Genomic DNA, 22,192 nt, shown 5'->3' with positions numbered 1-22,192 from the left:
CCATCACCCGCTTCAAGGGACAACCATGCGACGACCCCATCCCCTAAGGCCTAGATCAGACCTGCCCCTTAGCATTTAACTCCCACGCCGACACCACCGCATGCTACACAATGTAGAGGTGGCTAGTTGGCCGCTGCTCGTCAGGATCTCATTCATGACCAAGCCTCCTCAGTGTCGACGCCTCTCCATGGTCGTGTGCTCGCGCCACCGCGCCAACCCGCTCCACCACTCTGCTTCCTTCCCGCCAAGATCTGACGCTCCTCCACGCCCATCGCCGTGCGCCGGCGAAGACCACCAATGTCTCGCGCCGCTGTTCGCTGCACCACCCACGCACCCGCCTCCGCACGAAAGAGGGCCGTCGAGATGCGCCAACGACGGCAGTGGCTAGGAAGAGCATATCAGGGCACCTCTTTTTTAGGGTTTGGGGTCCTCTGGAGCCAGGGTTAAATGATTTGAAACATTCAGAATTTATTTTTGAGACACGGGAGCATCTAAGTGATGGGACTAGCAAGCAGGGGCGGATCTAGGCCTCAGGCCGGGGGGCCTAGGTCCGGGGCGTGAGGCCCATTTCCTTTGTGGGCTGTAGCAAAAATACTGTAGCAATTGCTACAGTATATGAAGGGGGCCGGGGCGCTGGGCTGGGCTGGATCCGCCCCTGCTAGCACGGGAACATTCGAAGTTGTGCTAGACTTAAACTAAAATAAAAACATGTTTCTTTACTGGTTTAGCGCATGTGCCCTGCGCCAGTGAACGAACAGACAGAAAAATAATGTAAAATTCGAACAGATAGAAAAATAATGTAAACCCCGGCTTCAGCTCGTTGACGACCGCGGTCCTTTCCTTTGGATGCTCGAAATCTCCTCTGACATCAGTACATCACCAAAACGAAAACGCAAGCACCATCCTCCTGTCAATGACCCCGAAAATTGTCGCGGCATTCTGCCCGTGCACTGCATACGCCCCAAAAGTTCATCACCCCCTCCATTTTCCTCCGCTTTCCCTTGGCCCTCCGCACACAGCTTCTTCCTCCTCCCAACCTAAACCCGACGAAACCCCCAGCCGTCTGCAGCGCGAGGAGAGAGAGAGAGGGGGGGAGAGGGAGGGATCCGGCCTCCAGGATCACACTCCCTCATTGCGCTCCCCGCCGGAGCGGAGCGTCAGGTTCTTTCACCCTCTCTCTCGCCCCGTGGCGCGATGGATCAGGACGTCGACGACAGGGTGGCGGCGAGCCTGGCGGCGGCGGCGCGGTCGCTGCGGGCCGGGCTGGAGCGGTCGCGCGCGATGGGGCAGGCGCTGGCGCGCGGGGGGCCGCGGCTCGAGGAGATCCAGGCGGCGCTGCCGGCGCTGGAGGCGGCCGTGCGCCCGATCCGGGCGCCCATGGCCGAGCTGGCGGCGGCGGGCCCGCACATCGACCGCGCCGTGGGCCCCGCCGCGGCCGTGCTCAAGGTGTTCGACGCCGTGCACGGGCTCGAGCCGCCGCTGCTCGAGCCCGGCGCCGCCGCGCGGGACCTCCCCGGCTACCTCGCCGTGCTCGGCCGCCTCGAGGAGGCCCTGCGGTTCCTGTCGGGCAACTGCGGCCTCGCCGCCGAGTGGCTCGCCGACATCGTCGAGTACCTCGGCGACCACGACCTCGCCGACCCGCGCTTCCTCGCCGAGGTCGGCGTCGCCCTGGACGGGCTCAAGAAGCCCTCCGGGTACCTCGACGGCGGCCTCCTCGCGGCCGCGCTCGACGTGCTCGAGGCGGAGTTCCGACGCCTCCTCGCCGAGCACTCCGCACCGCTCGCGTTGCAGCAACAGGGCGCCACCCCAGCGTCCACCGCGCCGGCTCGCGTCCCCACCGCCGCCGTCCGCAAGCTCAGCCCGATTCTCGACCGCCTCTTGGCCAATGGCCGGCAAGACCACTGCATCTCTCTGTATGCCGATGCACGCGGCGGTGTGGTGAGTGCCAGCCTCCATGCGCTCGGCCTCGATTACTTGCACAATCCAGCTGATGACGCTCAGGCGTTGGGTCCTGGCGTTGAGCTGTGGGGGCGGCATTTGGAATTTGTGGTGCGCCGCCTCCTCGAGTCTGAGCGTCAGCTTTGCGCCAAGGTGTTTGGGCAGCACAAGGATGATGCATCAGTGTGCTTCGCCGAGATAGCGTCACGAGCTAGTGTTCTTGATTTTTTGAGGTTTGGCCGTGCCGCTGCAGATGCTAAGAAAGACCCAATCAAACTCCTGCGTTTGCTGGAGGTCTTTGATTCTTTGAATAAGCTGAGGTTGGATTTCAACCGGTTGTTCGGCGGAAAGGTGTGTGCAGATATTCAGTGCCAGACAAGGGACCTTGTGAAGTTATTGGTGGATGGCTCTGTTGAGATCTTTGAGGAGTTGATCGTGCAGGTGGAGCTGCAGCGACACATGCCTCCCCCAGCCGATGGGGGTGTGCCGCGCCTAGTCACTTTTATTGTCGAGTACTGCAACCGGCTCCTTGGTGAGAAATACAGGCCTGTGCTTGCACAGGTGCTCACCATCCACCGCAGCTGGCGCAAGGAGGTGTTCAGTGACAAGATGCTTGCTGTCGCGGTGCTCAACATTGTCAAGGCCCTTGAAGCCAACTTTGATGTTTGGTCAAAGGCGTATGGGAATAAGATTCAGTCATACATCTTCATGATGAACACACGCTGGCATTTCTATAAGCACGTGAAGGCTACTAAGCTGGCTGAACTCTTGGGTGATGTGTGGATCAGGGACCATGAAAAGTTTAAGGATTTCTATCTGACGGTGTTTATGAGGGATAGCTGGGGGGCACTTTCGCCGCTGCTCAACCGGGAGGGCCTAATCTTGTTCTCCAAGGGCCGGGCCACGGCAAAGGACCTCGTGAAGCAGCGCCTTAAAACTTTCAATGCGAGGTTCAGTGAGATGTTCCACGAACAGTCAGCGTGGATCATACCGGACAAGGACTTGAGAAGGGAGACATGTGACCTTGTGATACAGGCAATAGTTCCCCCTTACCGGAGTTACATGCAGAACTACGGGCCGCTCGTAGAGCAGGATGCAAGTGCTAGCAAGTATGTAAAGTATACTGTGGATGGTTTGGAAAAGATGCTCGGTTCGCTGTTCGCGCCCCGTCCCAGGAGGTCTGGGAGCTTCCAGATTGGGCACTCCAATGGCAAGATTACTAGTGCAATGACAGGGATGTATCGGAGTGCTTCCACAGTGAAATAACTCCAGCTGAAGAATCAAGAGAACGGTTCTAAAATTTATGAAATAACTGGATAAGTGAGACCAGTTTATTTTTCACCAGTGACCTGTAATGATGGCCTGTGATGAGGGCATTGCTGTCTGCTGGCACATGAACAATAAGCTCTTAGTGATGGTGAGCAGAAGAGTAGAAGACTGCTGGAGCATTTCCTCCGCGTGTATGTGAGATGCTGCCTAAGTTAACTTCTCCTATTCCTACCTTCTTTCTGTGGATCTATCAGTATCTCTAGGACCATGTAGTTTTCTGTTCAGGAACTTCTTGGGTGACTGGAGGACATCTAAATGGCTTGCGGTGTATGTAAAATTGGTTGTAATTTAGGAGGGTTGTAGACATTTTTATGTGGGTTAATTGGTTACATGTACAAGTTGAGCTCCAGTCTGCAACATATATGCAAAACTAGAGTTTCAAGTACCGGCAGGAGCTAATTGGTTCCTGGTCTTCTCTGTGAAGAAGCTCGTTGTTGCGCTCAGTCCCATGGAAAGAAATTGTGTAATCACAGTGCATCGATCCTTCAGCAGTTTCTTTTGCATGATATTGTTGTAGACGTATCGTAGAATAGACTGGAACTTTGCTGCTAGTCTTTGTTTTCGCACTTTTGTCCCTGATTGTCGGGTTAAGCTGAAACCAGGCATAGTTTGTGCTGGCGTGCATATGGAGGGCTGGCTTTGATGGGTAATACTAGTTTCTTCTCTTGCTCAGATCAGGACAGGCGGTATGTGATGTTTGCAGTGTGGTGCTGCACTAGGTTCTTCTTTTATGGTTCTTGGGCTGTAGGTACTTTCACCGTCTCACCGACGACCTACTCCTAGTCGAAGTACTAGCCGAAATTCTGGTGTTAGTAATAATTGTTGTCACTTAAATTATCTACTGCGGCCGCCAACTGAATCTTACAGAACTGAAGCATCAGAACATGTTGTCATAGAGCTCCAGCATTTTGAATTGGATTGGCTTACAAGCTTCATTGGGACAAAGGAGAAGAGTGAGCTCATCAGAAGCAAAAGATGTCCCTTAATCCAAGTATCCCTCCTCTGTTTTAATTTGTAGAACCTCCTCTCTCTACAGAAAGGAAAATGAAAATCTTTGCTCGGAGGAGGAATGAATGAAGAATTTCCTGCAGTCCATCTGAAGGATAAGTGGTTGCTAGCCCCACACTCATCAGTCACCTCCAACACAAGAGATAGTACTCCCTCTGTAAACTAATATAAGAGCGTTTAGATCATTAAAGTAGTGATCTAAACACTCTTATATTAGTTTACAAAGGGAGTAATAAGCATACAAAACATTTTTGCATTGGAAACAGAATCGTCCCCACAGACAGGGAGATGAGAAGATGCATCAGTAACACAAGTAATTCGGGCAGTGAAAGTCCTTGCACTCAGGCACACCATTTTACAAAAACTGCCCATGTCATGAATTTCTTCTCTTGTAAGCAGAAGATTTTAGAGAACAGAATGAAGAATTTTCTTAGGAATCCTTACAAATTTCTCCTATGTTTTGTACCTTTGTTTGATTCATAAATTATCCACGAATTTTTCCTAAGGAATCCAGTCCACCACAACTTCATGCATTTTTTTTCCTTACTGAAGACACCCCACTCCCACCAGAAAGAACGAGCAAAGACACTCCAATCAGCTAGTAGCAAGCAAGCAGAGCAAATAGAAAAAAAAATCAAACACAGCAGCATTCAAAGATAGAAGAAACATGGATATATAACTGGCAAAATCTAATGATTTCACAGGAACATTGAGAGCTACAGCCCATAAAATGCAATCAGAGAGCCACTAGGGTAATATCACTGCTAGTTGTAAAAACTGGAAGAAACATTCAACCAGCAGATATCAAATCAAAAGTAAAATGAATAAGCATATTGGTTCAAATTGACTTATTCATACCAAACCATACCAGCAACTGTTTCCACGAAACCAACACACATCATCAGGACTAGATGGTCGATCAAACCAGATACAGTAGACTTAACACGAACAAGGCACAGGACTAATAGCAGCAGGTCCAACGTCAGGGCAATTACTGACCACCACGGAGGCGGAGCACCAGGTGGAGGGTGGACTCCTTCTGGATGTTGTAGTCAGCAAGAGTGCGGCCATCCTCCAGCTGCTTGCCGGCAAAGATGAGACGCTGCTGGTCCGGAGGAATGCCCTCCTTGTCCTGGATCTTGGCCTTCACGTTGTCAATGGTGTCGGAGGATTCCACTTCAAGTGTGATGGTCTTGCCGGTGAGGGTCTTGACGAAGATCTGCATGCCTCCCCTAAGGCGGAGGACAAGGTGAAGGGTGGACTCCTTCTGGATGTTGTAGTCAGCAAGGGTCCTGCCATCCTCGAGCTGCTTGCCAGCGAAGATGAGGCGCTGCTGGTCCGGCGGGATGCCCTCCTTGTCCTGGATCTTGGCCTTCACGTTGTCGACGGTGTCGGAGGATTCCACCTCAAGTGTGATGGTCTTGCCGGTGAGGGTCTTGACGAAGATCTGCATGCCTCCCCTAAGGCGGAGGACAAGGTGAAGAGTGGACTCCTTCTGGATGTTGTAGTCAGCAAGGGTCCTGCCATCCTCGAGCTGCTTGCCAGCGAAGATGAGGCGCTGCTGGTCCGGCGGGATGCCCTCCTTGTCCTGAATCTTGGCCTTCACGTTGTCGATGGTGTCAGACGACTCCACCTCAAGGGTGATGGTCTTGCCAGTCAACGTCTTGACGAAGATCTGCATGCCTCCGCGAAGGCGGAGGACAAGGTGAAGGGTGGACTCCTTCTGGATGTTGTAGTCAGCAAGGGTCCTGCCATCCTCAAGCTGCTTGCCAGCGAAGATGAGACGCTGCTGGTCCGGAGGGATGCCCTCCTTGTCCTGGATCTTGGCCTTGACGTTGTCGATTGTGTCAGACGACTCGACCTCAAGGGTGATGGTCTTGCCTGTCAATGTCTTCACAAAGATCTGCATCTGCAGAGAAGAATCCAGAACAGGATGGTAAGCCTCAAGCAGCACAGCAAGCAAAGTAACATGATAAAAGTAATAATGCAGCCCTATACATAAAGCAATCGAAAACACGGTTTTGCTAAAGCACATCTAGGTCAGATATCACCTAAGTATTGCACATCTTAAGTCCTATTCCATTGATTTTAGGTGAAGGTTCATGCGGGTAATCTTCTTCTTTTCTTGTTTTCCTTTTTATGTTTGATGGAGTCACTTAGATGTGCAATAACTATTAGCACGTCTAGATGTGCCCTAGACAGGCGAGAATAAACAAACGGGGGGCAGCATATTTTCTTCATCAAAGAGCTATTGACAGACGACAGGTTAAAATCTACCGATACCATCTATCTCAAGGGTTCCACATAGCTGTCGGACATGCTTACCATCTAATCTAAGAAAATAAACCTAAGCTTTGGGTGATAAATAATCTATAATCCTGGGCCTATTAGGACGATCTTGGTACAAGTACTATTGAACTACCGCACATGAGCTACTATTGAATTCGAGAAGGAACGGGCATACTAGCAGATAAAACATGCATACATTAACATCTGAGACCATAAGCCATCAGGAATTCAACCAAGACGAACAGATATAGCCCTTCAATAAAAGAAAAAAAACAGCAGGAAAGAAATCGCGAGGTCCACGCGAAATCCATACCAAGTCTCTGTGCGCGAATAGATCGGGAAACTAAGCTACGTTCGTAGCATCAGGCCGGGGCAGGAACGGATCAAATTCGGCGCAACTAAAACTCCTAGGCTCCAACTAACGCGAAGCACCTCAAAAAGTGTAGATCTAGACGATACGTGGGGCGGGAGGAAGGAGGCGCCGTACCTTGAGGCGGTGGGGGAGGAGGATTCGACGAGCCTAGGGTTGATGGGCGACGAGATTGGTTGGGGATTTTTTGTTCGTTCCGTTCTGGAGCGGTGGTGGGGATTGGAGGCGAGGAAGGGGCGGGTATTTATGGCGGCTCTGACGGGCCTGGGTGGAGAAGGAATCCCGTGCCGTGACGGTTCCGTCTGTTCGTCCCGTTTTGACCAAGGAAAAAAAAGAGATTCGTTAAAAAAACATCGTTGCAAATAAGTAAGACCCTGTACTGTACCTGGTAGAAATCCTTTTTTCTTTTAGTTATTTTAGGCCTCTTGCGATTTATTAGAGAGAGACACGTGGAATCCGGGAAGGAGATGGTGTACGCCTCGAGGGTAGTCGCTGCAATTTTCACGGTAATTGATTATCCTGCGCTGTGATAGGTGGTGGCTTCCTCAAATATTTCTTCGTCGCTCTTGAAGGCTCGAGCTCAATCCCGTGCCACAGCTTTGCCGCCATATGCACATATAAAAGGGCCCCCTTCAGATTGTCAGATTGCGCCTCACCCGTCTCTCTCACCTCATCTCTTCTCCCGGCGTCCTCTCCTCAATCCTCATCTCTTCTCCACCGGAGCCATCTGCCCTGCGTCGTCGCCCGTCGGTGCCCACCATCCTGTGTCGGCCAAGCGTACCTCCTATCCGACGCCCCGAGCTCTCCTGCACTATCTGCTCCTTGACCTCGTGCCAACACAGTCCGCCGGCAACTCGCTGAGCCAGGAGCAGTTTAGCACGGAAGCCGACACAAGGAGGTGCCCCGGTTCCTTGTCACTTGATGGTTGCCTTCTCCTTGCTCTATTGGTCATGTCGCTCCATGCGCTAGGTCGTGTGCTTGTGTGGCTTGAGTGTTGCTACCGCGCCACTTGTGGTACGTGGGCTTTGTGTGTCCGTGCTGATGAGTATCGTGATTATTAGAAAGTATATGATAGACTAGGATTTATTTTCACATTATCTTGTACTTCAAGACGGTCATGTACTCATATATATATGCCCACGAGGCTCAATCAATACAACAATCGATTCCACTAATATCCCTCTCTATTCCCTCTACATGTACTTTAGCTATTGGGTTCGTGTGTGAGCTAGCAACTTCTCTACTCCCATTCAACCTCCTCCAGCAACCATGCAACATAGGTCCGTCGTCTCGCATTTCTTTCGACTTTAGTGTTCAGGTTCCTTGTGAAAGTGCGTTAAGTCGACTAGAGGTGGGGTGAATAGGCGATTTTTACAAATTCGTCACTCAGGGATTTCAGGGTGAGGAAATTCCTAAGTCACGAACGACTAGCAGCGGAATAAGTACTCAGATGCAAGCATAACAGAACAGAAGCACAGTCATCATGTGAAAGAAATATGCCCTAGAGGCAATAATAAAGTTGTTATTTATATTTTCTTATATCATGATAAATGTTTATTATTCATGCTAGAATTGTATTAACCGGAAACTTAGTACATGTGTGAATACATAGACAAACAGAGTGTCACTAGTATGCCTCTACTGGACTAGCTCGTTGAATCAAAGATGGTTAAGTTTCCTAGCCATAGACATGAGTTGTCATTTGATTAACGGGATCACGTCATTAGAGAATGATGTGATTGACTTGACCCATTCCGTTAGCTTAGCACTTGATCGTTTAGTATATTGCTATTGCTTTCTTCATGACTTATACATGTTCCTATGACTATGAGATTATGCAACTCCCGAATATTGGAGGAACACTTAGTTCACTACCAAACGTCAGAATGTAACTGGGTGATTATAAAGGTGCTATACAGGTGTCTCCGATGGTACTTGTTGAGTTGGCATAGATCGAGATTAGGATTTGTCACTCCAATCGTTGGAGAGGTATCTCTGGGCCCTCTCGGTAATGCACATCACTATAAGCCTTGCAAGCAATGTGACTAATGAGTTAGTTGCGGGATGATGCATTACGGAACGAGTAAAGAGACTTGCCAGTAACGAGATTGAACTAGGTATTGAGATACCGACGATCGAATCTCAGGCAAGTAACATACCGATGACAAAGGGAACAACGTATGTTGTTATGCGGTTTGACCGATAAAGATCTTTGTAGAATATGTGGGAGCCAATATGAACATCCAGGTTCCGCTATTGGTTATTGACAGGACATGAGTCTCGGTCATGTCTACATAGTTTTCGAACCCGTAGGGTCCGCACGCTTAACGTTCGTATGAGTTTATGTGTTTTGATGAACCGAAGGTTGTTCGGAGTCCCAGATGTGATCACGGGCATGACGAGGAGTCTCGAAATGGTCGAGACATAAAGATCGATATATTGGAAGCCTATGTTTGGACATCGGAATGGTTCCGAGTGAGTTCAGACATATACCGGAGTACCGGGGGTTACCGGAACCCCCCGGGGAGTATATGGGCCCTAATGGGCCTTAGTGGAGAGAGAGAGGGGCAGCCAGGGCAGGCCGTGCGCCCCCTCCCCCTCTGGTCCGAATTGGACTAGGAAGGGGGGCCTTTGCTTCCTCCCTCTCCCCCCTTCCTTCTCTCCTAGTCCAACTAGGGAAGGGGGGTGTCGGTGTCAAAACCGGCGGATCTCGGGTAGGGAGTCCCGAACTGTGCGTCTAAGGCGGATGGTAACAGGAGGCGGGGGACGCGATGTTTACCCAGGTTCGGGCCCTCTCGATGGAGGTAATACCCTACTTCCTGCTTGATTGATCTTGATGATATGAGTATTACAAGGGTTGATCTACCACGAGATCGTAGAGGCTAAACCCTAGAAGCTAGTCTATGGTATGATTGTTGTTGTCCTACGGACTAAACCCTCCGGTTTATATAGACACCGGAGGGGGCTAGGGTTACACAGAGTCGGTTATAAGGGAGGAGATCTACATATCCGTATTGCCAAGCTTGCCTTCCACGCCAAGGAGAGTCCCATCCGGACACGAGACGAAGTCTTCAATCTTGTATCTTCATAGTCCAACAGTCCGGCCAAAGGATATAGTCCGGCTGTCCGAGGACCCCCTAATCCAGGACTCCCTCAGTAGCCCCCGAACCAGGCTTCAATGACGATGAGTCCGACGCGCAGATCGTCTTCGGCATTGCAAGGCGGGTTCTCCTCCAAATTCTGAGTACCTGTCGAGTAGCGTCCGGCTTCCCATGAATGTCGCACTCCTTGGCTTCTGCGCCTAATAATGGCTATCCTCCACGTATCAAGCGAATGCGAGAAGTCGGGGCATTTTTACACTTGCCACCCTAACCATGTAAGTAAATCGTCTATTTAAGGAGGCGGGGATCCTCAGATCCAGATCACACCATCCTCCCACAGCGAGTATCCATCGGAGCACGCCCGGAGAGGTCCATCCCATCATGGCCGGCCATCGCAGCTCCTCCTCTCGCTCCCGTGGCCCTAAGCTAGGCAATTGGACGAAGTGTTCCGTCCCTCACAACCAATTAGTAGAGTTACAGACCCAGGGATTCCTCCCTCCAGCGTATATGGTCCCCGTTCGAGCCGGACTCGCCACCTACAACGGCGGGGAGCAAGCGGAGAGCTTTCCCAACCCATCCATGGGGGAGCGGGTATGCCTTGTCCCTTACTTATTAAGGGGGCTCGGATTTCCAATCCATCCGTTCCTCCGCGGGCTCCTGGAGTTCTACGGCCTCCAGCTGCATAATTTTACTCCCGCCTCCATATTACACATCGCTGGCTACGTCGCCCTTTGCGAGCTGTTTTTGGGCTGCGAAGCTCATTTCGAGCTATGGAAGAGGCTATTCTGCCTCGTACCCCGTACACAGGAGGGGTCAATATATCAAGTGGGCGGAGCCGAAATATGGCGCATCGCCGGGACCGGATACCTGTCCGGTACTCCGAAGAAGACATCTGAAGACTGGCCTTCGGAGTGGTTTTATATGGAGGACGTCCCCCTTCCGGACCCTATTCGGATGGGCCTTCCTGAGTTCGACAACGCTCCCTTGAAGAAACGCCGCAACTGGCGCCCTCGGAGCCCCCAGGGGGAAGATAACGGAGAAGTCCTTTACCTGATGGGCCGGATACAGACGCTGGCCAAGTCAGGATTGACAGTAATCGAGGTTATGTCAATATGTATAATGCGGGGGGTGCAGCCACTTCAATTTCGGGGGCAACCCATGTGGCACTTCAACGGAGAAGACGATGCCACCCGTTGCGGTCGTAAGGGACCGGACTCAGTCGCTGCTCTAGCAAAAATTCTGTCTGATTTGTACAAAGGAGAGGAAGAGGAGTTCATCCGCATTAAGCCACGGGATGAATTCTCCATGTACAACCCCCCAAGCTGGGTGAGCTGCTACTTTTCACTCCAAACCTTCCCGCATTCTTCGTCATAAGTATTTACCTTGCCATTTCATAGCAGGAACTGCGAAAAGCTGTAAGGGAGGTCCATAGCCCGCCTCCACAACCGGAGGACCCTGACCGGGCCCTCGACCCCGGACTCGAACAAGATCCGGACACATTTGTGGAGCTTATTGACAGGAAGTTTTATCAATTAAGCTGCGATGGTGCCATGGTGGCCATCGTAGCCGATTACCCGGGACTACTCACCGCATCGCATGTAAGTAAAACCGGAGTCCTAACTTCCAAGAAGGATCCCTTTTTCTGCACTTCACCTACCGCACACATATGGTGTCTTACATGGAAGGCCCTCGGGACGCCATGCCGAACCCGCAGTGACTCACCAACAAGGGGCACCGAAGCCGGGTAGGCTTAAAAGGAAGGCGGTCAGGACTAAGACGCCGTCATAGAGGTACGAAAAAGAACCCCGCTCTGTGGTTGTCGTCTTTTAAAATATAATAACGCCCATGTTTCCTAGTAGGAAAAACGCTCGCCGGACTATATCCGGAGAGGTTGCCGGCCACGCCTCCACCAGTCGGGCTCCAGAGCCGGACTTAGTGGCAGACGCTAACATGGGGCCAACGCCGGATGTTCCTCCTACAGAGGATGCGGATAGGCTGTCCGCTACGAATTCCGAAGTGGAGAGCGCCATGAATCACAGGCGTCGCCGGGCCGTACTCCGCGACGCTTGTTTCTCCCAAGAGGCGTTTGATGCCTTCAACTCAGGAGACGCGTACATCCGAGCTGCTCAAAATGGTCTTGCCAGAGCCACGGACCAGTATGTAAAGGATATACGGGTAAGAAAATCTAATAATTATGTATATCAGTAGCCCCTGAGACTTGAAACTGTTGGCACAACTGATTTAAGGATCATTGTTTGCATAGGTTCTTACGGAGAAGAATACCCAGTTGTCTCAAGAGCTGGAGGAGTGCAAAGCCCAGCTTCAGGCCGCAGTTGCCGCAGTGAAGGAGTCCGAGAAGGCCCCATCTGGTAACACTTGTTTCCATTGCAAAGGATGTCATGTACCAGGTAGTATGCGGCATGCGTGCAAATCTAACAATAGATTCTATAGATGAATCCAGAGTGAATCCGGAGGTCGTGCGAGGGGATGAGCAACATGCTAAACGACAGCTAAAGGCTGGCGAGCGCGTGCTTACACGGGTTAGGCGGGAGAAAAACGATCTCCAAGACGCCAATATCCGGCTGGGCATTGAACTGAAAGATGTTCGAGCCCAGCTTGCTGACTCCGTAAAGGAGAATAAGAGGCTTCGACGCGGCATTTTCAATAAGTGCTTGAACGAACTTTTGAAGAGTTCGGCGAAGAAACCGGCTGACAGAGTTATATCTGTAGGTATGCTGACGGGTCGTCACGCTGAGGAAATGCCCGGGTCTACAAGTGATCTTTTGCCAGAGCTCTCCCAACTGCACGAACAAGTTCGGCAGGTGGTCCAGGGCGTTGCCCAAGCCTTGTGGCCATCCGCCTCCCTGCCAGTAGAAATGGGGGAGCTTGTAGAGAAGCTCAAGGGAGCGCGGCGGCGCTTCCGATTATGGAAGATATCAGCCTGCCGACAAGGTGCAAGGGAATCCTGGGCCATGGTGAAGACGCGATATACCAAGGCTGACCCGAACCACATGGCCGAGGTCGGACCTGTGGGGTCTGATGGGAAAGAGATCCCCGTCAGTTTGGTGTATGACCAGGTAGAATTAGCCGCAAAGTATTCCCAACAGGATTGTAGGCTAGACAGCCTGTTGGATGGTATAGAAGAAGAATTTAGTCAGTCCAAGTGACTGTGTACTTCAAGTGACATGTATTGTCCCTAGACGAATTGTAAATCATTTGTCATGGCGGACCTTTTCGCTTCGACCTCCAGACCCGACAGTCCGGAGTGTATCCGAATACCCGCTTAGTCATGTGAAAACCGGGGTACGCGTGGAAACCAGGCGTAGGGGTCATAAGTGCTTGAATAGACAAGTACCCAACTAGCTATGTTATATTACATGGATAGTAAGAAACATCTTACAGGGAGAATAGTTCCGTTAAGGGTTCCTTTCCCTGGGTATGCATGCATTAATGTGCATGTCCGAACTGCGAAAAAAGATGCAGGATATAAACATCTGGGGGCATGTAGTACAATAAATAAAAATCGTCTTTTGTTCACCGACCGAATATTCCCTTAAGAACGCTAACTTTCGGCTTCACCCAGTCTGAGGTACACATCCGGCTGACCCGACAGTAACAATCGCAGAGGTGCTCCCCTTATGCCCTAGCCGAATTAATGGGAACGTAGGGCATAAACACAAGAGCCAAGCAACCCAGCTTGGCCAAAACTTAAGTCATATCGATGCATATAATGGCAAAAAAAGGTACATGTGAAAAGTAACACGTGTGGGGCCTAGAGCCCGGAGCGTAGCTATATTAAGCTTCTGTATAAGAAGCCCCCAGGTATCATGAGCGCGGCTAGCGCGTCAAGATTGTGTAGTCGAGAGACATTTTAGCCTTGTAAGGCCTCGAAGAAAAAAGGGAAGAAAGAAAGAAAGAAAAGGCAGATAACGAATATATAAAAAATTGACAGAGGTAAGGAGACGAACATAGAGTCCAGAACTAGGCGTAGAACCTTCAGAGTCTGGCTGCGTTCCATGGGTTTGGCTCGAGTCGATTGTCCGATGCATCCCGCAGACGGTACGCTCCACCGGTCAGAACTTGGTCAATAATGAAGGGACCTTCCCATTTGGGCTTGAGCTTGTTCTTTTTCTTCTCCGATAGGCGTAGAACGAGTTCGCCAACGTTATAAGTTTTGGCCCGTACTTCTCTGCTTTGATACCTTCGAGCCTATTGCTGATAGAATGCGGAACGGGCTTTTGCCACGTCACGCTCCTCCTCCAGGGTGTCCAAACTGTCCTGCCGATCAAGCTCGGCTTCTTTCTCTTCATACATGCGCACTCTAGGTGAGTCATGAATTATGTCGCAGGGTAGTACCGCCTCTGCGCCGTACACCATAAAAAAGGTGTGTATCCGGTAGTGCGATTCGGCGTGGTCCGCAGCCCCCATAGTTCGGATTCCTTCAAGGATCGCACTAATCTGGGTTTAATGCCGCTCATGATAAGACCATTTGCTCGCTCGACTTGACCGTTAGTTTGCGGGTGATAGACAGAAGCATAATCGAGCTTGATGCCCATGTTGCTGCACCAAAGTTTTACCTCGTCGGCTGTAAAGTTCGAGCCGTTATCGGTGATGATGCTGTGGGGAACGCCATAACGGTGTACAACCCCGGATATGAAGTCTATCACTGGTCCGGATTCGGCCGTTTTAACCGGTTTGGCTTCTATCCATTTGGTGAATTTGTCCACCATGACCAATAGGTATTTTTTCTTATGGCTTCCCCCTTTAAGGGGTCCGACCATATCAAGCCCCCAGACCGCAAAGGGCCAAGTGTGACACCCAAATTTTTATTTGGATTTTTCAAAAGATTTTATTTGACTTGAGAGGAGTGATTTAAATTTTTCTTCAAGAGAACTCTCCCTCTCAAATAATTTTTTTATGGCAAAAGTTTTATTTGGATTCACACAAGATCTGTCTTTGGTCTTGGAGGTTCTTGCTTTTATTTTTGGTCTCAAAACAAAATACTTTTCACTTGGGAAAATAACTTTTGAAAATCTTTTTGAAAATGCACTATGGCTTTTGGAATAACCCTTTGCCACTTTCAACAATTCCTTCTTGCCATGGTCTTAGTGCAAATCCTCTCTCCTAACCCTTCCCTCACCTTTGGATCATGATTTGCATCAAATCCAGCAAGTTGAACCTCCCCATGTGATTATTTCCATTTAAATTCTATTCAAATAAATTTCTGCCTTCTTTTCTAGCACTTGGAGATTTACAAAGGAACTCCACTTTCTGTCTTGATTTTTGGCCCCAAACTTCTTTCCCCTCCTAGTCCTTTGAACCCTCAACCAAGAACCATGAAGATCCACTAGTCTTCAGTTCAAATTTTTCAAACTACACTTGCTGCAAGTTTGGACCAGATTTGCCAAATTTGGTGAAATTCATTCAAAACCTTCTCCAAAAATTCCAAGTAAAATCAGGCAGCCTCTGGGTGCATTGAGTGGTCACCTCACCAAGTTACAGCTCCAGAAAATTTATCTCATAGCCAAAACCTTCTGTCGAACACCTGCAGTGCACTGTCTATGTCAAGTTCAGAAAATTCAGAGATTCAGTCAGTGGCCTGCTGTCGTTTTCTTCAGAGAAGGACGTCGATCTCGCCAGTGCCACCGCGTCGCCTTGCTCCTCGTCCCCTCCCCCTTGTTCCTGCACCGCACGAACGCCTGGCGCCTTGCGGGCGTCGGCGACGAGCAGCAGAAGGTGCGCCGCCCCATGACCGACGCCGGCGGCGGCTTTGCGGACGCCAGCGGGAGACACGGCGCCGACGACGCCACCCAGCGCCGCCCAAACCACCGGAGCCCGCCGCGTGGCCTTCCACTCCCCCGAACGCGCTGCCGCTCTCGTCGTGAACCGCAGGGCGCAGAGCGCGCTCTCTGCCGCCGTTGAGCCCGTGCGGTCACCTCACCGTGGACCGACGCCATTACGCCAAGACTGACCCCGTTTAGCTGTGAAACGACTCCAGTAACCTCCACTGATGCTGCCTGGCCGCTCAAACCACCTGCCAATCCACTGCTCCGCCGTAATCGCTCGCCGGAGATTCTCCGTTCACGGCCACCCCGTCGATCTGCCTATAAATAGAGGCCCCGAGCTTCAACTCGAGCACCCACCATCCCTACACTCCCCCTAGAGCACGCCTAGCCACTGGAAGAGCCCCGAGGAGGTCTCCATCCTCGACTCCGGCCGCCGCGACCCGCCACGGGATCCAGCCCGATTCGCCCCCGTGTGTGCTCCTCCGCCTCCATTCTCTTGCCAGTAGCTTCACCTTGCATCCCTTGTTCTGACCCGCGCCTCAATTTGTAGCTTGCAACCCTCCACCGGAGTTCCCCATCCTCACCCGAGCCGCCGTCCGCCGGAGATAGTGTCGCCGTCGACGTAGTGCTCCCCGTTGGACGAGTCCACCACCCACCGACGCGGAAGAAGATGCTGAAGCTCTTGGTACCCTCCGTTTCTCCTAACTCGCCGTGGTTCGACGCCGGCATCCACCGCAGTCTTCGGGCGCCGGCGAGCTTTTTAAACCTGACAGGTGGACCCCGCCTGTCAGCCTCTATTCTATTCTCTTTCGAACCGTTTTCTGTTGGCGCCTTCGGGCAAATACGTTTTCTCCTTTGTGCTTGCGCATTCCCAACCGAAGCGTTTTCTGTTTTCTCAGTTAAAACCCTGGAACTTTTCTGTTTCATTACAGATAAGTCCCTGGACAGAAACCTTTATAACTTTTTTAATAAAAAGGTATTTTTGAGTGATTCTTTTTCTGACAATCTTCAAATTTTGTCTAGTTTTTTATGGGATTTATTTGAAAATTTTTTGGAAAAGTTTCTGTGCATGTGTTGGTTTTCACGTTAGTACCCGTTTCGTGATTGCCATAGGTTCCGGGAGAGGTGACGGAGCCGCGAACTTCGCCGAGCTAGACTCCGACTTCTCTGAACCAGGCAAGCATGTTTTGAACATTTGATATGACAGGTGTTTTGCATGTTTGCGTGAAAGTTTGTGCGTGGCATATGAGTGTCGGTAAATACCTCGTTGCTTGTAAGGCAACTACCCGGTTGTTCCAAATTTGCGATGATCTCTGATGAGAGATGGCCTAATCATGTGGTGACATGAAGGGCAGCAAGGTGGTACTGTTGTAGCATACCAGCCTTGCGTCATCCGACTTTCTCCGACGTTAACGTGGTTGGAGCCACGTTATCGTTCTTTTTCCGCATGTTCCAAAGTTGCGATAATCTCTGATGAGAGATGGCCTAATCATGTGGTGATATGAAGGGCAGCAAGGTGGTACTGTTGTAGCATACCAGCCTTGCGTCATCCGACTTTCTCTGACGTTAACGTGGTTGGAGCCGCGTTACCGTTCTTTTCCCCCTTCCGTGCTACCACATGTCTCATTGCCAGGATGCGGTTTAGTAAGTTGGTAACCTCTTTCCGTGTACACACCAAACAGAGAGGCCGGGATGATGGTACCTTGGCCCAGGATTAAAGCCAGTCATCCGGTCAGGGGGCATGGATGTTTCCGGTTGGGACCGAGAGGGGGGGCACCCCCTTAAAGCGCGCGTATAGAAATTTGATCCCATGCTACGCGAGGTTGTAGCCTCCCCGTCTCAAGGTTTTTCTTGAACGATGCCGAGGGTGATCCCTGGCTTCGGATGGTTGAATTGGGTGTGTACTGGTTAGACGTGTTTCTTCCAAAACACCGTAGACGGAACTAGTCCCCGTGACTACTGAAATCCGTTGGCTGTGGTTAAGTACAAACTCTGCAGAGTCAATTCTTTCCAAATCATCGTATCCATGATCAAGTAATGAAAACATTATATCCATATCTATCCGCGTGGAAAACTTGTCCCCGGTGAACAAACTCAAGTGGTAAATCCAGTTTTATCGTTATTCCTGTGGATGGACTAACTTTATTTTTGTCTCATGCTTGTGATAATTTATGTTCCCAAACTATTGTATTATTGAGCTACAATATAAGCCCTTTATGAGACGTCGCTCAGACGTCCGACTGTGGCGTGTTCTTACTTCTTACTTTAATTATAAGCCCTTTATGTGATGCCGCTCAGACGTCCGACTGTGGCATGCACTGTCTTTATTTTCTGTTACAAGCCCTTTATGTGGTGTCGCCTCGACGCCCGACTGTGGCAATACTATTCTGCATTTTCCGCTCGAGGAGTCTTTCAGACACTCATTTGGCACCAGTATTACTATTCTGCATTTTCCGCTCGAGGAGTCTTTCAGACACTCGTCTGGCACCAGTATTACTATTCTGCATTTTCCGCTCGAGGAGTCTTTCAGACACTCGCTTGGCACCAGTATTACTATTCTGCAGTTTCCGCTCGAGGCGTCATTCAGACCCTTGCTTGGCACCCAGCATTTACTACCTCTATGTCTGATCGTACTGGTTAACTTATTCATGTACTTCATGTTCACATTTGTTATATCTTATGTCCGAACTGTCTTGCGAGTACTTTCATAGTACTCACCTGGCTTGTTGATTTGGCCAGATGTTGACGAAGGCGATCTCTTGGATGAAGAGTTTGATAGCGCGTCCGATGCCTAGAGGAGTCCCAGTCAGTCCTGCGCGATCCCGGATATTGGTCACTTGTATTGTTTACGCTTCCGCCACCCGCAATAAGTCTTCTCGATCCTCACTCCGACGCTCGAAGAGCTGTAGTCTTCTGGAATCATATCACTCGCTTCGCGGTGATATTTCCACCACCGTTATTATCGTGAGTTAGTAGTTTGCCACCCTATCCGCCGTATTGTTTTATCGGCGTGCATGTAATAAATTGTTGGGCAGTCTCTGCTCAACCTTGTATTATATTCAGTACTCCTGGTATTTTTCTTCTGTGACCAAGATATTGTCTAATAATTATTTTATTGAAAAACCGGTCGTGACAAGCTTGGTATCAGAGCCAGGCTGACTGTAGGAAGCCACTAGGTGCGATCGCTAATCGGTTATTAGCGTCTTTTGTGCTTTTTCAGCATTTTGCAATTGTAGCTATTTTCTGTTGGTTATCATAAATTTATGACATGACTACTCAGAATTTTTGCCTACTTTTGTAGATGGCTGGCAGCAGCTATGAGAATCGAGTGTTCACCAACGTGCCCGAGGGGTTTGTCAAGCTCCTCGTCTCCATCACCAAGCTCGCGATCGGGCCAGCAGCTCGCCCGGAGTTCACACTCTATCAGCACAAGCTCAGTGACGACGTGTCTATGCACCAAGCCGTGGTGCAGTTCAAGGGAGGACGATCTGCTGCTCGCCACTTCCGTTTTGTGGGAAGGGCCATGCCTACGGAGAGGCATGCCATGCAGATGGCTGCCCGCGAGGCGATAGCTCTCCTTCGGGACATCCTTCCTACGATGAAGACCCGTCGCTACCGCTACCTCCCATGCCATGTGCCCTACACCAGCCACTATGCGTTCGCCTGCCATCGGGGAGAACGAGATGAAGCCATCGAGATGGTTGTGGAGTATCTCAAGGCTCTGGAGGAGTCTTTCGACAACCTCGTAGATGATCTTGTGGCTGCCCGCATGGACTTAGTCTGGGGCGGTCCTGCCAGCGGGAAGGAGCTTCTCCACACGGCGCCACCTCTGACATTCGTCTCGTCTTCAGCCTCGTATGCACCAGCCGTTTTGGCCACTGCTCGCCGTCTGCCTACCACTGAGGAGTTCGACCGAGTCATCGCTCCTACTCCAGTCAGGGCCGCACCGCCTGCCGCACGCGCGCTACCACCAGTCGCCCCCGCACCATCACCGCAGCGCAGCGTTACACGCCAGGAGCCAGCTAGGGAGGAGGTGGAGGTTGACTCTCCTGGACCGCTGAGCCTTGCCATCGGCAAGGGGAAGGAGATCTTCACCATCTCCGACTGAGAGCACCGAGTAGCCGCGTGTTATGTCTGCCTGTATGGTGTGCTGTTTTATCTGTACGCTAGTTTGTATTGGTGTGTTTGCTGCCTTCCGAAGTAGTACGCTAGTTTTAATAATATGTCAGGATTGTGTACGCGCATCCTGAGTGCTGTATCATGTGTTTGCTTTTCGCATGTAAGTTTTATGTTAAGCACTTCTTCTCCATGAAAAATCATTTGTGTTTCTTTGAAAACCTTGAAGCCTTTTAATTGTTGCCTTTGCAAGATTTTTTTTCTTGTGTTACATAGTTTTTCTCATGGGCTTTGCAAATAATACCCCAGACTGGAAAAATGTCTCGCCCATGGACTTGCTCCATGCCCAATCAGCCAGAAGAGGTTTACGGGACACAGACCAGCAACAATTTCACTCAAGGTCAGTCCAGCCAACAAGACAGCGAAGCAGCACTGTCCCAAGTATGCCGTCTCTTCGAGCAAAGTCAGCAACAACACCAAGAGATGATGAACCATGTCATCAACATGGGAAACCACCGTGAACACTATCAACCACATTCCAAGTTATCTGAGTTACAGAAGACTCGCCCCTCAACTTTTGCTCACACCGATAGGCCGCTGGAAGCCGATGATTGGCTTCGTGAGATTGAAAGGAAACTGATTATTGCTCAGTGCTCAGATCATGAGAAGGTGCTTTATGCACCACACTACCTTACTGGAGCAGCCGCAGCATGGTGGGAAAACTTCCTACACATGCATCCCAGGGAACACAACATCACCTGGGAAGAGTTCAAGGAAGGTTTCCGGGGGGCACACATCCCGAGGAGCATCCTAAAGATCAAGAAGAGAGAGTTTGATGACCTGAAGCAGAGAGGCATGTTAGTGACAGAGTACAATGGTCAGTTTACCCAGCTGTCTCGTTATGCCTACGACGAGCACATGACAGAAAGCAAGAAGATGGAAAAATTCCTGGACGGCCTGGCACCAGCACTGAGATGCCAACTAATTGTGCACACCTTTCCGGATTTTAAGACGCTGGTGGACAAGGCCATCACCTTGGAGAATGAGCGCCGTAGTCTGGAAGATATCCGCAAGCGAAAGAGGGACAAGACGACTCTTGCCCGCAGCAACCGAGGCAAGACTGAGGTCCCGAGGACAGACGCAAGGAGATCCACGACTACTGAGCCAAGGCCCGTCGGACAGTTTCATGCCAGGGATAAGGAGTACACATACCGTCCAGGGGTCACCTGCTATGCTTGTGGTCAACAAGGGCATTATGCTAAACAGTGCCTGAAGCCAAGAGACTCGGCACCCAAGCCGAACAATGGTGGAAACAATCCCGCCCCCAAGCGCAACAACTTCAACCCCAGCAACAACCACAGGAAGGGTCACCTGAACCATGTGACCAGGGAAGAAGCGCAGAATGCCCCAGACATCGTGCTCGGTACGTTCCCTGTCAACACAGTACCTGCCACGGTTTTGTTTGATTCTGGAGCTTCCCATTCATTCGTTTCGAAGAGTTTTGTTTCGCAACATGGTTTTCCGATACTTCCCTTGGAAAAATCTATGATCATCAAGTCCCCCGGAAACAAGCAAATCGCTCAAGGTTACTGCCAAGGAGTGGTCATTGAGTTCGAAGGACTGCAGTTCCACGCGAATCTCACCGTGTTAGAAAGTAAAGGACTGGATGTCATTTTGGGGATGGACTGGTTGACCACCAACAAAGGATTCATTGACTGTTTCAATCGGACCGTGATTCTCACTCACCATCACGGCAAGACAATAAGAGTTTCCGCTCAAGAAAGGCCACGATCACAGAAACCAAAGCTGAACAAAATGGACATTGCAGAACTGAGAGAAGTTCCAGTGGTATGCGAGTTTCCTGATGTGTTCCCTGAAGAACTACCAGGCATGCCACCAGACCGAGAGATAGAATTCAGCATTGAACTAGCACCTGGCACCGCTCCCATCTATAAGAAGCCTTATAGAATGGCACCCTCAGAATTGGTGGAGTTGAAGAAGCAGATAAAGGAGTTGTTGGACAAAGGATTTATTCGAGCCAGCTCCTCACCATGGGGTTCGCCTGTGTTGTTCGCCAAGAAAAAGGATGGGACACTGAGACTGTGTATAGACTATCGAGCCCTCAATATGGTTACCATCAAAAACAAATATCCGATGCCACGGATAAATGATTTGTTTGACCAGCTCGCCCAAGCTAAGGTATTTTCAAAGATTGATTTGAGATCGGGATACCATCAACTGAAGGTACGGACAGA

The 22,192-nt window shown here is 50.5% G+C and overlaps 2 protein-coding genes across 2 annotated transcripts; one reads left to right on the top strand and one right to left on the bottom strand.

Annotated features, from left to right (window-relative positions):
* Nucleotides 1–906: 906 nt before the first annotated feature.
* On the top strand, nt 907–3,746 carry LOC123143810 (exocyst complex component EXO70A1). The gene has a single exon (XM_044562806.1). It carries the CDS (start codon nt 1,195–1,197, stop codon nt 3,202–3,204), a length of 2,010 nt encoding a protein of 669 aa, XP_044418741.1. The 5' UTR covers nt 907–1,194; the 3' UTR covers nt 3,205–3,746.
* A 1,178-nt stretch (nt 3,747–4,924) lies between these two features.
* LOC123143811 (polyubiquitin) lies at nt 4,925–7,238 on the bottom strand. Its single transcript, XM_044562807.1, has 2 exons — nt 7,052–7,238; nt 4,925–6,184 (listed from the first exon to the last, which is right to left on the bottom strand). Exon 2 carries the CDS (start codon nt 6,182–6,184, stop codon nt 5,267–5,269), a length of 918 nt encoding a protein of 305 aa, XP_044418742.1. The 5' UTR covers nt 7,052–7,238; the 3' UTR covers nt 4,925–5,266.
* Between the last annotated feature and the right edge of the window lie 14,954 nt (nt 7,239–22,192).

This window comes from Triticum aestivum, chromosome 6D, assembly GCF_018294505.1.
Source record: "Triticum aestivum cultivar Chinese Spring chromosome 6D, IWGSC CS RefSeq v2.1, whole genome shotgun sequence".
NCBI classification, from domain to species: domain Eukaryota; kingdom Viridiplantae; phylum Streptophyta; class Magnoliopsida; order Poales; family Poaceae; genus Triticum; species Triticum aestivum.
The sequence above is the reverse complement of the archived record's forward strand: the minus strand, read 5'-3'. Positions and strand labels throughout refer to the sequence as shown.